Source organism: Haemaphysalis longicornis, unplaced genomic scaffold (genome assembly GCF_048455015.1).
Source record: "Haemaphysalis longicornis isolate Haplotype H1 unplaced genomic scaffold, Haemaphysalis longicornis Haplotype H1 scaffold_12, whole genome shotgun sequence".
NCBI classification, from domain to species: domain Eukaryota; kingdom Metazoa; phylum Arthropoda; class Arachnida; order Ixodida; family Ixodidae; genus Haemaphysalis; species Haemaphysalis longicornis.
In genome coordinates, this window is record NW_027526225.1 from 115677900 (window position 1) to 115694118 (window position 16219).

A 16219-nucleotide genomic window follows, 5' to 3' on the forward strand; every position below is an offset into this window, starting at 1 on the left:
GCAAAAAAATCAAAGGATTGATAAAAAAAGGAAGCTCTCACCTTTCGCTTGTGCAGTGTAATAAAGTGGTTATTCCGAAAGAGAACACAGAGTTCCTCTTCTGCCAGAGTAGTGTTGAGCTCACAGAGGCCATGGTAGGTGAGCTGGGAGGCTGTCCGCTCCAGAAAGGCTTCGGCTATCAATGCTGAAGACGAAACAACAACCCCGTTACTCCGAGCATTGTCGGAACAATTGACAAAGTGGCTAATAAAGGAACACTGACACCAATTTTCGGGGTTAATATTATTACACAGTTCGCTTCCTTAACCCAATGCCGTGTCTGAAGTATGAATGGCGTGCAATGCGTGGAATACATTTTAATTTGATCTCATTTATCACGCTGACGGAACAGATCAAAGAGCAGTGCACAGCCAATGGACAGTGGCGTGACATCACCCTGTAGTAAAGAAAAAGTGACACAGCAGAGTGTTCCTGACATTTGGAAAGAAACTCACGTCCCTTCCCAAGTGCAACCCAGCACGCATCAACAAGATAACGCGCTGACAGCGTTCAGGAGCTGATGCATGCAGCCTGAGCCACACGTGTAACTGCCCACCACAATGGTACTTTTGGCAAAACAAAGTTCCACATGCGGGAAAGGACCAGATAATATAGCTGACAATCACAACAGAAGCCGCCATCCACACCCTTATTGAAAGCGCGGTCATCAAATGTCCACCGCAATGTAAAGCCTAAAGGCCATAAAGCGGGTCAGTTGCTCAGCTTTGGTGGTGGGGTGGTCAAAACAATGCCTCCACTGGCCTCCGCAGAGTGTTTATGTCTGCACAAAATGGTGAGGCAGCAACATGGTTTAGTCGTACGCACCCTCTGGGCTTGAAATAATGAAAAACGAAACTTTACTATTTCCAGGCATTCTATGTAATTAAACTCTTAACCCTTTAGGACAAGCACAGCTCATCTTTGCCGAACTGCTCCAAAACTGCTTTGTACGAGTGCATCTTGTTTGTTTGAGATAATATGTCCTCTCGAGCGTTTTGAACGAGACACACTCATTTGTGGGCCATTTAGTGTCACTTCACAGATGGCCACACTGGGCAGTTTTTTTTTCCACCGCCATTTCACGTTTTTTGGGGGGGACAACGCGTGTTTCAGAATGTGGCACCCGGTAGAGGCAATGCATTAGCTGCTGGTCTGTCATTGCGAAAAAGAAACCTATCGCCGTCATCCAGATCTTCGAATGATAATGCCTCAGGCATCAGTGTTTACGTCGTTTCTGGAAGCGAAAGCGATAGTGATACTTCAAAATTGGCAGTCCATAACACGAAGAAGACTGCTCAGAAAACACTATTGCGAGTGCGCGTCATTGGTGGCGTATCGACATGAATTGCATCCCACGAAGCCTCCTTGGTTTCCGTTTTGGGGCGTCCCTTAAGGTGTTCAATATAACATCGGCTGATAACTAGACCGAGTATCTCAATGACGACGGCCAGTATCTCAACGACGACATTATTTCGCTAATGGTCGAAGAAACTAATCAGAATGCCGATGAGAAGCGGTTGTCCCAGTCAGCATGCTCACCTCAAAAAAATCTTGGGCCATCTTCACAAACGTAAAACCCGGGGAGGGGCGAAGCATGCAGTGTATAAGTGTATTCTCGGCGCCTTGGTGTTTTTGCCAACGGAGATGAAACCTTTGGGGGGTAGAGGTATACAGCTTTTCTGTAAAAGTCTCTTGTCTTTCAAGCACGAAGCTCTCTAGCGCGAGGCGTAAACAAGTGTCCCGGTGTTTTTTTAGTACGCATTACGTTCTAGTGTGAGGCGCAAATGAGTTTCCCATTGTTTTAGAGCCGTGACTACACGAGGCGGCGATTACGACAACGACGATGACAGGAGATGCCAACAGCCCCAGCCCCTAAAATGGGTGCCGGTGATAAAAGAGGAAATGTGTGCGTTCCTTCCACTCCTGCTGCTAAGAGGAATCGTTCAAAAACCACGACAGGACTGGTACTGGTCGAAGAACAAGCTCCTGCACACCCCCGTTTTTGGAGAGGTGATGAGTGGTGACCGCTTCCAGCTTCTACTGAAGATGCTGCACTTTGTGAATCGTGACAGTGTCACCAACCTTAGCAGTCACCCCGCACCCAAAGCTGTACAAAACATGGCCATTTTTTATTCGGTTATTGAAAAAATACCGCTTGGTCGCCTACACACCAGAGAGAGACATCCCTGTAGATGAAAGACTCCTGCTCTACAAAGGCAGGCTTGGATGGGTCCAATACATTCTTCTGAAAAAAGCAAGGTCCGGCCTAAACTTTTATGCTTTGCGTTGCAGCATCGTTTTCCGCGTGGAACACTCTGATCTACACCGGAAAAGGCACCAATCTCGGCACACCAGCAAATCTTGATCCTCCGTCACCAATGGGAACAAACGTTGTCATGAAGCTTCTCAAGCCCTTGCTGGGCAACGGTTACTGCCTGGCTATCGATAGCTTCTACACTTCTCCAGACTTTGTTGATATCCTTCTTCACAACCGCACAGATGTCTACCGTGCGTGAAAGGAAATAGAAAAGACATGTCGCCGGCATTTTCAAACACCGAAGTTGAAGACAGGAGAGGTGCAGGCTACCCAGCGCGGCAAATGTGTTACCCTCCAATGATTTGATTAATAAAAGATAGTACCGTACTTGCCCGATTCTAACACGCACCCGATTTTCCTGGCAAAAAAACGAAAAAACTTGCACCTCCGATTGTAACGTGCACGGAACTTTTTGACCTAGAAAAACAAATGCAAGAGAAACGGGCAATTTATTTCCCGAAGTAATCTTGCTCATCTCACTCCTCGCGGCTCTCCGAGAGCTCCTTGTCGCTTTCCGCGGACAACATCTCGTCCTCGGTGCCGTCAAGCGCGTTCGCGATGCCACACTTCTGAACGAACGTTCAACCATGGTCGATGGGATCGTGGCTCACGCCCGCACGCCCATCCCGCGAGCTTCTCCAGAGGCGCACGCTTCAGTGGAACGCTCGTTTTGAACACGTAAGAACCGCTCGTAAGCCACTCGTGGAAGCGGAGCACCGTCGTTGCCGCTGCTGCCACTGCCGTTATCAAGCGCGCAAGTGGAACAATTTGACGATTTGTGTGAACGCCGATAGAAAAGCTAGGTGCCTAGGCCTCCTGCGTCCGAAAAATTGTTGCTAAAAGTTTTGGCGCAATCTTGATACGGCGATGGGTGGGACGAAATTTCCAGTGTTTCGGCAGTTTTGGTTTCATATCCGATTCTAACGCGCATGCAATTTTTCGGCCTATTTTTCCGGAAAAAAATGTGCGTGTTAGAATCGGGTAAGTACGGTAACTCCCATGAGCACAGTGCAAGAATGGAGAAGCTCAAGGACTCGAAAGGAGGAGAGGTCACCAAGCCAAGCATTGTGAGGGACTACAATCACACGATGGGTGGTGTTGTTGACAGGTCAAATCAGAAGCTGGCCAACTATCCTGTCTCCAGAGAGTGCAGAAGATATATTATAAGATTTTTCGCCACTTGGTCTTTCCAGCAACGTTAAACTCATTTTTGTTGTACCAAAAAAATGGAGGGAAGATAAGCCGCCTTGAATACCGCCATGCTCTCATTGAAGCACTCCTCAATAAGTACCTCGATCCCCCGAAAAGAGCGAGGTGTGGCCGGCCATCTGGTGTGCTTGATTCTGTACAACTGCTGGAGCGGCGCTTCCGGGCTTACATCCCTCAACCGAAAACAAAGCAGCCCCTACCAAGAAATGCTTCACTTGCTGCAAGAAGCTTGGGGACAAGGGACAGGACATGGGGAAGGAAACGCGCTTTTTGTGCACGGAGTGCAACAAGTCTCTCTGTGTGATTCCTTGTTTTGAGGTGTATCACGCACACACTGCCGAAGCTTCTGTGGTGGAATATCCCAACATTTTTCATCAAACCATCGTAAGAATGGCAAAACTTTCTGAACTGCGCTCTTGCTCTGTTTTTTAGTGCTCATTACCAGCAGTTAGCTGGCCTCCTTTATCCCGATGAATGATGATAAACATTGTAATGGTAATTTGACTTAGTATATGCTTGAATTTTTTTTTCAACATCGGAAACTTGCTTAACAGAAGGAAAATATTCAATATCAAACTTTAAAGAGGGGGATGTGGCAAGTAAAACTATTTTTGTTATTTATGGACCAAATCTAATCAAATCAGGAGCATTTATGCAACGAACTATCCTAATAACAAAACTGAAATGAGTTTAACACGATCTGCTATACTTTTTGAGTTACACTACTAATTACCTTCACAAGGTCGCCCCAAGATTAATTACCTAATTAGGCAAGAACTCAACATATGTCAGTGTTATCAGGATGGTCTTTCTTGTGCCGATTGTTAGATTAGATTAGATCAGCTATAAGATTATTGCTTTATTTCCTTCAGGTATACAGAAAGAAAGAGAGAAGTTTCACTTACGTTGTGACATGAAATTATTTCTGGTTTATGAAAGGAAGGTGAACCTTTCATTTTTTTATAACTAAAGGATATAAAACAATAATCTTACAGCTTATCGGCACAAAATAGACAGTTATGATCCACAATGACATAAAAATCTTGTTAATTTCTTGCTTAATTAATTCATTATACTTAATGCAGATTGCAGGTAATTAGTCGTAACTCAAAAAGTATAAAAGATAGCCTGAAATTGATTTCAATTATGTTGTTCGAATGGTGAGCTACAAAAATGCTACTAATTTAATTAGATTTGGTACGTAAATAAAGTCGTTTTACTTGCCACGTCCCCCCTTTAAAAAATAAGCAGCTCAGGCATGGAAATTGCCAAAATAATAAAATGGTTAGCACACTCAGGTATCTAAAGCGCTGTTTCAAGGTTGATGGACCGTTAACCATCAATAAAAGAAAAAAAAAAGGGTACATAAAATTTGGTGTCAGTACTCCTTTAAATTAAATAATGATTAAAAGAGCATCACAGGCTAAATAGGTACTGCCCACAGGGCACAAGTTGGCCTATACAGTAGAACTCAGTTCTAGGGAATCCAGCTGAGTTTATAGTTTACTAAAGCATGATATTCACCATGAAGACATCCACTCTAAACACTTACTTATGCTACTAAATTGCTTGGAAACTGAGTGAATTGTTTGTCACTCTATAGCACGGGGAACAAATTTGGTAAACCTGACTGATCGAATGATTGTAGGGTTTAACGCGCCTATGCTACACAGGCGATGAGGCACGCCGTAGTAGAAGGCTCCGGATTAATTTTGACCACCTGGGGATCTTTAACGTGGGCTGAAATCTTCAACACTTGGGCGTTTCCGCTTATCGCCTCCATCAGAAAAGCGGCCACCACGGCGGGTAATTTCATAAACCTAAGTTTGCTTTATCTACACGCAATTCAATTCAGAGCCAAACAAAACTGTGTTATTCAGTTCCATATCCGAAAGTTAGAATGTTTGCACACCCATAAAATGTACCAGTCCAAAAAATAATAATATTATTAATAAAATAAAATAAATAAAAGAAGTAACAAGGGTGCACGAAAAAAATTATAACAAGCCCTAAGAACCTTCAAACCACACAAACATGGAATCAAATGGTTAGTGAGCAAATACTGAATTACAACTCTCATCACCTCGCTCCCCAAGGATGCAGGTTCGATTCCCGGCTGCGGCGGCCACTTTTCTGATGGAGGCGACAAGCGAAAATGCCCACTTGTTCGAGATTTCGCCACACAAAAAGGTCCTCAGGTGGTCAAAATTAATCCGGAGCCTTCTACTACGGTGTCTCATCACCGGTGTGACATCGGTGCGTTAAACCTCGCAATCAATCAATCAATCAACCACTATCTCTCTATCCTTTTTCCCTTGTTTTAAGCACTAGTTGCGCTGTTTACGTGTTAAGGAAGCGCGGCATACCTTCCGTGACCAGCTCGGGCTTGGTCGAGGACTTGTTGTTGATGATGTTCTCCACAAGCTGGTTGTAGCTGCAGTTGCCGACGGCGGCCAGGACTTCGGGACTCTCGGGGTCCAACAGCCAGCCGTGGTAGAGGGGGATCCGCAGCAGATCAAACACAATGCACTCGGGCGTGTACTCAAAGTCTTTCACCCTGCAAGGCGAGAAGAAAGAGGAACAGCCCCGGAACAAACCTGCTTCCTCGACAGCTCAAGCAACGTTGCATGCTGGAAATGGGACTTTAGTGCAACGAAAAAGTAAGCAAATGATGCCGAGCGCACATTAACTTTTACTTTTGATAATCAATCAATCTGGAGCTTTACATACCAAAGCATCACCTGGGCTACGGGGCCGCTGTAGAGGTAAGCTGCAAAATTATGTCGGCCACCTAGGAATCTTCAACGCACGCTGAAATCTCATTCTGTGGTCAAGCTCAAACCCGCGACGTTGTGCTCATTAGTTGCTCACTATAGGGACCGGGCAGCTGGACGGGTGGCGCCACCACTCGGCGCTCCCCTCGTCAGTGGAATGAGCCGGTGCATTGGACTACACAGCCTTCCGTTGTTTTTGTCGTGTTTGCTTAGGTGCTTTGAATGTTTTGATGGTGTTGTGAGCGTATATGTGCGGTGAAACAAAGTCTAGACAGATGTGTTGGGTTCTTAGATGCAGTAATGACTACGTAAACTTGTCGGATGCTTCTAAAAATGGGTATCGGCTGCAATGGCATGAGCGCATTTTGCAGCAATATGCGCTTGGCTACACCCGTTCTGAGTACGAATAAAACTACTAATAGTAGTATTATTTTCTTCTTAAATGCACTAACGGCTACGCAAACTTATTGGATGCTTGTAAGGTTGGGGATGGGCTACATTGACACCAGCGCTTTTTGCAGCGCTCTGCGCCTGGCTCCGCGCGATCTGAGTAGGAATAAAACTATTAGCAATATTATTAATCATTTCTACCACTTTAAATTATCTTCACTGGTTTCAATGACTATGGTTTCCACGCCAGCCTTAGCGCTGGGATACCTCGATACGTGTGCTTTAAATAGAAGGCACCTGCATATGAGATGGATTACCGTGTAGCCGTAGAAATGTTGCGGTAGTTTACACTTTCAGTAACCGTGAGCTTTGTGCCTTTGGTTTTGGTGAGTGACACTGTGACAGCATGGGAGCCTGAAAGCCGAAGTGTAAATCCCACATTTGTGGTGGTCATTTTATCAAGAGCCAAAGTTTTTCACCAACTCAACAGCCCAAGCTACAAACCATCCACTATATCCCTCCTCCCCTTCCTGTTTTACCACCTGCGTAGAATAAAGGCTGGCACCGATAGTTAAAAAAGATGGCAGCGCTAACGTCAGTCGGTGTTTTTAATGCTTAAGTATTCTTTACAGAGTACCTAAAAAAATCGTGTGATGCCTGGTGAAGACACCAAAAACGCGCGATTAGTTGCCTCAAATATGGGTGCATCAGCCCGAGTCCTCCAGCACAGACACATTTCCGACACACTGGACAAAGTTTAGATTTGGAGAGGGGGGCATGGAAGTTCAAAATTAAATAGCAATATCATCTAGCCCTCCATCTAATGATTATGATGGTTGAACGCAAAGCTTTCTTCCTGCGAAATCAAATGGGAAATGGTCAAAGTCAAACACGCTGCGATCAAAAGACCAAACTGTGTGCTGGTCAAATTCGACGCTCAACTAGTCAAAGTTTATATCCAGAAGGCAACCAAGGAAACCCATACGATAGAGCTTTGCGACAAAACCCTTATCGTCGTTACATGAAGGTGTGCATGATTTTTCAAGCGTAGGTGGCAGCTTGTAAACCGACCGCAGCATTCAGTTGTGAAGCTGAGTACAGGTTTCGGGCACCCTCCTGTCTTGCGTCCTTCAGCCACGCAGGAATTGGTTTTTGAAAAACCTTTTACCAACTAGCCAGCAACCATTGCAATTCTTGTAAAGCAATGCTTCTCCACGTCAAGCAACAATGTTCTACTATCATGCGGTATTTATTCTATCGATTCCCGATGACTGTAGTAAGAGCATTTCTGTGAAATTAAACACGTTCCAGCCGTAGGTAATGAAGTTACGGAAGCGTCGTCCATCACAATTTCTGTTTTGAGGTAAATCTTAGAAGACACCCCCCAAGTTTGTCTTTCGCTTGTGCACGACGTCGACGCCGTTTCATCATCAACTGCCCAAGGCCAGCGCCGCAGCATTCCTAGATCGGTTGCACACACCGGCTTTGTGGGAGCAATTAGCGGCAATATACTCCTCGATTCGCCAAACTGCATGCAGGCATGAAAAAATTGCATGAAGCAACGAACTTTCACTTCCAGCTTGACTTCCAGCTTGGCGCATTGAGTGTCGTCTGCTATTTGTAAATACTGAGTATGGGCGTAAATCACACACATGGCATGCCTCGTAAACGTCACATCCACGCTCAAGATTTACCGATCTGAAAAATGCACGTGGGGTGACGTACGCTTTGCAAGCCGCACCGCAGAAAAACGATGGAAAGCCATGCACAGTTACGCTGCGCTGACCGCCACCGGCATTCCACTGACGAGCGGTTCGCCATGGACGGCGCTGTTCGCTGAAGCGACGGTGGTGCCATACAACAGCCACCCGGTCCCTATAGACTGCCTAGGCCACTGAGCTGTGACAGAATGTATCGCAAACCAAATTCTAAACAAGCTGTAAAAGAAAAACAATCTTCTGAATGTCGGAAATGCAGTACCATTCATATAAAAACCAGTCCTATATATAGAAAAAGAAAAAAGCAATGAACACATTACAGGGCTTTCCGGAGAACAGATTCAAATATTTTTTTTTAAATTGACATTCAGAGGGAAACAAAAACACAAACAAAATCTTTTTGGAAGAGAACTCCTAGCTGTGGCAGACACCCGGGAGTGTGAAGGATGCGTCTAATTGGCTAGGTGGTTAACTTAAATTTTCAGGCGCTCTTTACGTAGACAGTTCTGGTTTCATGCAAGAAACAGGCACCACATTTTTGCAAGCTACACAGAACTACTTGGTATTTTTAATTTTTTTTTTTCTTCAACACAACTGATACAGCACCGTCGCCTCAGACGACCAAATGTCACTAATTTTATAGGTTGACTAATAAAGTTTAGTTTCTTAACTACTTTTTATGCTTCTGTAATTACTGGTGACCACCACATCTGACAGCTTGTTCTCTATTTATTTATAATACTGCAATCTTGGTACAAAGTCTTAGCAGAGCAGGGGAAAAATAATTTGCAGAAGTCACCTCCACCGGCGAAACATACAGAATCATACAACAAATAGACAGAGAAACAAAAAAGATGCATCATGCGTGCAGATGTGACTCGAAGGCAGATACTGATTTTCGATTACTGCCTTGTTAAAGAGCTTGTTTCATTCAACAATGGTTCTTGTACAGTAAAAGTATTTGAAGCAGTTGTTGCGTGGATCAAGTCGTGTGACTGATTACAGCGCGAGCCGGTGTCTTGTACTGCACCCTGTTGAAAGATTAGAGACGTTAGAAATTTTTAAAGGTGTTTACTGAAACACCTTACAAAGCTGTGATTTTTTGGATGCAGTGATAACCAAAACCTTACATAATGTTTTCAACGAAACACGTTAGCACAATTCCTGAAATCCCGTACCACAATGAGTTAATTACGCAAGGAAGGGACCGGGTCTATGCACACCGACAAAGAACTAGCGCTACTTACTAACTACCTATAGTCCATACCACAAGTTGCATGCAGCACTGTGGCGGCTACATGGTTGTCAATAGAGCCCCGACTGAGGGGGCCTAACTCACCACGAAGGAAAGCAAGAATAGGCACTGAGGCCTTGCGGTTCCACTTGCCGAGAGGGGAGAAGGAAATGTCCTTTCAGAACCCCCTTCACGGCAAGTTAGGCGCCCTCAGTGGGCGCACTGTTGACAACAATGTAGCCTCCACAGTGCTGCATGCATGCAGCTTGTGCTTTGAACTATAGCCTCCGGCATACATAACGAAGACAGCGCTTTGGGAAGCGAGAGAAACAGCAGCTCACCCAGTGAATCGGACATTGACATCCAGGCCTGTCTGCAGCTTGGGCAGGATGGCCATGGCGTCGTGCATGTTCTGTTCGTAGTTTAGCTGCGCACTTTCCGGAATGTCCTGCACAGGATTTTAAACACTGTCCACTCCGTGCTAGCGCAGAAGCAAATCCATCTTTTTCCAAGAGTCAAAGACAGATCTCAGATTACACTTGGGCACTACGAGGGTGATACTTAGTACAAAGAGTGGCCAAGGTGGCGCAGACACAGAAATAAACGTAAACCTCGCTAATTAAGGGCGAAAAGTTGGGCTCATTGCTTACACGATACTGAAGACATATTAGTAATGCTGAAAAACAGGGCACAGGACAGGACACTAGCGTTTATCTGACGTATCCCTATCCTGCACCTTGTCTTTTCGACCTAACAATATGTCTTCAGTACCCCTTGGCATTTAGCTTGCACAGACAAAAACGGAAGCTCCATCCCTCCCTCCCTTTCTCACTTGGAATTTAGTCACATTCAATTACACGGACGTCAAAAGGTGAACCGCACACAGCTGCAGCAGCAAGGCTGGCCAGTTCGTGTCTAGGCCTCAAATGATGCGAACTGGACAAATGCAGCAGCTTCAGAAATGGCCGTGTTTGTCTCTTTTATCCTTAGAAGCCTTGCCTGCATTCTCTGCACACAATTTTCGCTGACAAAGAGGTGATTTTGATAAGCGGAGGGCTTTGTACGCAGACTGCCGCTACACAACAGCACCTTTGGTATCGAGGAGAGGATGCAGTCACCCAGGTGCTCCATGAGCTGCTCAACGGTGACCACGTCCAGGGTGTGGGGAAGCTTGATGAGGCCCTTGAGGGTGAGCACGTTGATGATGGCGATCAGCGGACAGGGCCCGTTCTCATTCTGCACCAGACAACCACAGGACTCGGTTACCAGCGACGCTTCGATATATCATATTTTCCGGTCTATAAGTTGCACTTTTGTATAAGTCGCACCCCCCTCAAAACTGCATTTTTTCCGAAAAAAATATGTATCTAAGTCACACCGGTGTATAAGATGCACCAATGTACAAAACGCACTGGTTAATCAGGTAAACTCATGGAGGATCAGTTCGTTAGAAAGTGCAGCGAAAGTACACATGGTTGTGGCGGCCGCCTCCTCTGAACGCATCCCCCGGTAAGCAGTGCTAGACACATGCATCTACCGTCCAAAGTCTAGACAGAAGTAACTTTTCACATATGGTTTATTGATACACAAAGATTGCATGTACTTACAGACAGCATTAAGGCAAAACCATTGAAGCCTTCTTCCTAACAAATAATTGATTCATTTAGACCATAGCGCTGTGTCTCTTAATGTGTGCTGACATCATGCAGCACACAGGCATTTTTTCAAGTGCAGACCACGCGCAGCCGCCACATGCCAAATTTATTCCATACGTAAGTCACACCGGTCGATAAGACGCACCAACGAAAATTTCAGAAAAAAGTCGCGACTTATACACCAGAAAATACGGTACACAAGTTGCTGAGCCTCTTGCAAACAACAAAACCCTGCGGATTGAAACAATGCCCATGAAAGAGCAACATCTTTTTTCATCGTCATCCTCGTAACATGTCATGCCCATGTTTTCAATACACGTCACCCGGTCGTCTCATTCTCGCACTTTAGTTCATAACAGTGTTTAATTTGTTATCCTTTATTCCCCGCATGCCCAGACAGATAGCCGCTGAACTAAGTTAATTCGCTCTCTATAACCATTTTAGCAACTAAAGTGACGCCAACCACATTCCACACCTGTTGGATAGAACATGACAGTCTTGAAGCGCTAGGACAACAGGACAAGTGAGTCAACACACATGAGGTGCTCATATGTGTTGACTCGCTCGTGTCGTTGTCCTAGCGCTTCAATTCTTTGTCATTCCACACCTTGCAGTGGACTCACTCATCGGCCACAGGTGGCACTAAAGTATCATTACTATCCAATGCTAGTATTCGTTGCCTTTTCCTGTGCAGCACTGGTGGCAGGGGTGCGGTTTTCTTTCCCCTCCTTCCCTCCCAGTGTCTAAAAAAAATTCCCTCGCACTTCCCCGAGGGGGAGAGTGTGTAAGTGCGAATGCATGGTTGCATTCGCACTTAAAGAAAGATGCATTTATTCACAGACACCTATTTGTGTTGTCGTCGTACTTGATTGCTAGAAGGATGCGGGTCCCGTGAAGAAGACTCGCAGCGGAGGCTGGCCAGGAGTGGTCTGGCGATGCAGGATCTCGCGCAGCAGCTCGTACTGCTCGGGGTTGGTGCTGCGCATCATCGAGAGGTACTCTTGTCGGTCCATTACTCCCCGTCGCTTGCGAACTGCGGCGCACGGCGTGACCGTCTCCTTTATCAAGCGGAGTAGGCGGTCGTTGGGAAGGACGTCGGCGTCCGTTCCCGCCCCGGCTTGCTCGGAGGTGGAGGCGGCGGAGGAGACGGCCGTCACCTTCGGCGTCGAATCGTCGTCTTCTTCTTCTCTCCGTCGCCGTTCTTCTTCTTCCTCTTCAACTTCCCGCTCTCTCCTCATGCGCAACATCTCTGCGTAATGTTGCTCGACTAACTCTTGAACGACCACATCGCCGTTCGCCGGGTTGTACTCCATCCTCTTGCTCTCTATAGCGTCCCTGTGCTCTTCGTACAACTTTAGGAACCTGTTGCCGTCCAGCAAGTCGACCCCCTCGCTCCGAAAGGGCACGTACAGCAGCACCTGCTCTCGCATGTAAGACTCAACGTCATCTCAGCTTTGAAATTTTGTGTCAGTACTCCTTTAAGCGGGTGCATTAGCCCTTCTAACGCCCGATTCCTGGTCAATCCCTCACGTGGGTATGTGCCATGAGGAGGCGCCCAACACCCGCAGTCACTGAGCGGAGAGAGGAGGAGGAGAGTAGCGCGCGCCCATCTCCCCCCGTTGCTAGGGAAGACGAGCGCGCGCACCCGCAGCTGTTGCTATGCGGACTACGGCGGCGGACGATTCAGGCTCGCTTAAGAAGTGCATTCACACTTAAAAGAAGGCTTTTACATTTCGCTCCACTCCAAAAAACCCACAAATGCCAATGCTTCAAGAGTATCTCAAGTACCTGGTGAACACTGATACTTGGATGAGTCGATCTGCCGCGTATTCTTGAATTCGCAGCAGAAAAAACAAAAACAAGGCACACAGCATGTGTCGCTCTCTCTCTCGCCCTGGTTGTTTTGCACTGCGAATTCAAAAATACCTCCGCAAGTTTTCTTCACTTGTTGCAACGCATGTGCGTGTCAACAAGTGAACTGCCCCTTGGCTTACCACAGCCAAGTAGTAGTATATGTAACAGGGGAAGGGAGAGCGAGGGACCGTACTTGCGTGACGACAGGGGTCTTCTGGTTGTTCCAGCGCACCCACTTGATGTGGTAGATGGACTGGGGAGGCTCTTCCGTGTTGGGGCTGGTGCAACAGGAAGTGGCCGTCGCGGCTTCGGGCTGGGACTCAGCAGCTGCCGCCTCGGCTGTCGACTTGCCGTTCTCCGACACGGATGCTGCGGCAGCCTCCGCACCCCCCTCTCCGTCCTCCGCGGATGGCGGCAGTTGCTGCTGCAACTCTGCACTTGGCTGCTCCATTCTACCTGCGGGGAGACCACACAGACCGCCTTAGCAACCTCACTCTCAGAGCAAACCCTTCAGGAATCCCGCAGAGCCACTTCAGAGGCGCAGCACTTCACACGCGGCAAGGCTTCAGCTTCAATACGAACGCTGAAGAAATTCTTTGCAGAATGCTTCGGACTCTGTAAAATTTGTCACCAAAGGCTGCTTGATGGGCTTTCATCACTCTGAAACCTGGCAGGATTGGCCCCTAGACAAGATATTGGACACAAAGAAAGCTTTCACGTTTGACGATGACTCTGTGGGAATACTTTTCAGAACGTGAGAGATTTGCGACAAGCTGAAAAACTCACCTCATTACACCCAAACTCTTTGAATCTCAACGACAGCAATGACTTTCCCCCGGAGACAGTAGAAAAAGTTGCAGACAAAGACCAGCCACGCTACTTGCACAGCACAGTTGCATCAGCCTTTCTTTAGGGCTGCCACAGACTTCACACTGGACAAAGCATCGGCACTGACAGAGAAAGACACACCACACGAAAACAGGTGGAAAAAAGGAATGGCCACAAAAAATAAGTTCACAAGCGAAGCGAACAAATTACATAAAACTGACGAGGAGCAACAATGCTAACCTCAAAGGTCAACAGTTTCATACTATTAGCAATGATTCAAACACAACGATCTGGAGCTGTTCATGATTCGTTACCCAAACAAATGCAATTCTACCAACTCCCCTAGTAGGGCCTCTGCTCCGATGTAGTTGATATTTCACTCCACTTGGTAAGACTAATACAATCTTGCTAAGCGTAATCCTGGTTTAGTGCAAGGCATTTGTTGGTTGGCTCAGCTACGCACTTCACTACTCGCAACAAGTAATAATAATTAAACTTATTAATTTTCATGTCAGTTACCAGGGCCCTTCACTTGATACTACATTTGCCTGTGTTGCTTTCAGGGGTCTGCACACCTGCTGTGATAGGTGAGGTCTCTACAAACTCGTACAACTTATCTGAATGGCTTGCACTCGCCGAAAGTTGCAGTGACCCAGTTCCTTGTGCAATTAATGTCCAGTTGTGCAAGGAAAGGCTTTAACTCATTGCACTAAGGGAGACTGCAGCACAGATAGGAAATTCTGAAACCGCTATTACTCAGCTTCAGATTGCAACCAAAGAAATTTTTGCCATGCCTGATTCACTCACTGCTGCCCCTTGTAAAACATCTGTGAAATGTACCTGAACAAGAGTCTTGAAACTATTCAAAGCTGTGTGTTACCACGAGTAGACAGGCAGACAAAAGAAGTGCAGGTGTTCTTTAAGGATACGTTCATAGATCAAATGCACTTCATTTTTTTCATTGCTTTGTTCAATCTGATGCCTTAGGATTAAGATAACGCAGTGTTAGATCTAAAGGCACGCACGTCAAAGGAATAGTACATTCTACTGCGTAGCAGAGCATTGTATGCAGTGAAAACTCGGTACGAGGGAGTTAAATGCTCAAATTCAGTGCCACCGTACGAGCTGCGCTTACAGAACACGTTCGACGACATTACAGTGACGCAGCAACTGTTTTTCCGTCAGTTATCACGGCTAAAATGAGTGCAGTTAGGGGCGCCTAAGACCCCGTTACGATCAAACGTACAGCAATCGCTGCATTGTGCGGCTAAACATTCGCGGAAATGCGACGACGCTGTTTATAAACCCAAGTGCCCCTTGCTTTGCGGTGTCACCAGCATGATTGCCTAATCATGTCAGACTGCTTTCTCTTTCGTTTGCTTCGCCCTCAGAAAGAAAAAAAGCAAACGAAATTAGGGCACGCCGAGCACGCGAACTGACAGGAGACGGACATCAGAGCGAGAAAATTCGCAGCTTCTGACACCCTGCAACGAACCTTGTTTTCGACCAGACTTCGTGCGCAACGCCGGCAAAGAGCGATTGTTTTGGGTCCGGCTAGACGAAGGTCATAGCGGCGTAGATGTATTCACGCACGCCAAAATCTGCCCGCCGTACCGTTTTGCGCACGCCGTCATGCATTTAATCGGGGTCAACCGCTCTAAAAACCGTCGCAGCGAGACGCTTGACCTGCCCTGGCCCACAACACTTGTTTCAGCGCAATGAGAATTTGGTGCTAACCTAATTAGCGCTTCTCGGCTGATCCGCGAGAGCGCTGTCCCAAATAAAAGACTGAAAAATAATGACCGGAGTTTACCCGGTAGCTTACCCGAAAATCACGATAGGAAGGCGATTTTTCAGGTGCATAAATATTTGACATTGCAATCCTTGTTCAACAGGTACTGTGTACTTCCATGGCAATTTGCGTGATGAGTGTCCGCAGCAAAACAGACAGAGTGTTCAGGAGTGAAGCACTATCGCGAAGGTCCAATGCGCTTAGAAGAACAATACAAGAAGAAATTTTAACTGTACTAGCGTACTAGCAATGCACGAACAAGCGCACGGCGACAAGGCGACAGCTCACGGTGGTTTGGTTTCTAATAAATTCGGCCGCGCCGCCGTTGGACTGCAGCTTTTCTGACTTTCCTTCGAAAGTTGTTTGTATACATCAAACAACCCCTGAACAATTTCTTTACAAATGTTCA

The 16219-nt window shown here is 46.4% G+C and overlaps 1 protein-coding gene across 4 annotated transcripts in view; it reads right to left on the reverse strand.

Moving 5' to 3' along the window:
- The window catches only part of LOC144163325 (ubiquitin carboxyl-terminal hydrolase MINDY-2-like), a 31735-nt gene that overhangs the window by 15040 nt on the left and 476 nt on the right, over positions 1-16219 (reverse strand). The window contains exons 1-6 of one of the 4 annotated variants that reach the window (XM_077694253.1): positions 15844-16127; positions 13384-13642; positions 10771-10917; positions 10023-10129; positions 5932-6122; positions 42-184 (exon numbers count right to left, since the gene is read on the reverse strand). In XM_077694253.1, the coding sequence (XP_077550379.1) occupies positions 42-184; positions 5932-6122; positions 10023-10129; positions 10771-10917; positions 13384-13642; positions 15844-15881 (885 nt within the window). In that variant the 5' untranslated portion in view covers positions 15882-16127. Of the gene's footprint in view, positions 1-41; positions 185-5931; positions 6123-10022; positions 10130-10770; positions 10918-13383; positions 13647-15843; positions 16128-16219 lie in introns of those variants that run through there. The other 3 variants (XM_077694254.1, XM_077694256.1, XM_077694255.1) reach the window with 3 other exon arrangements.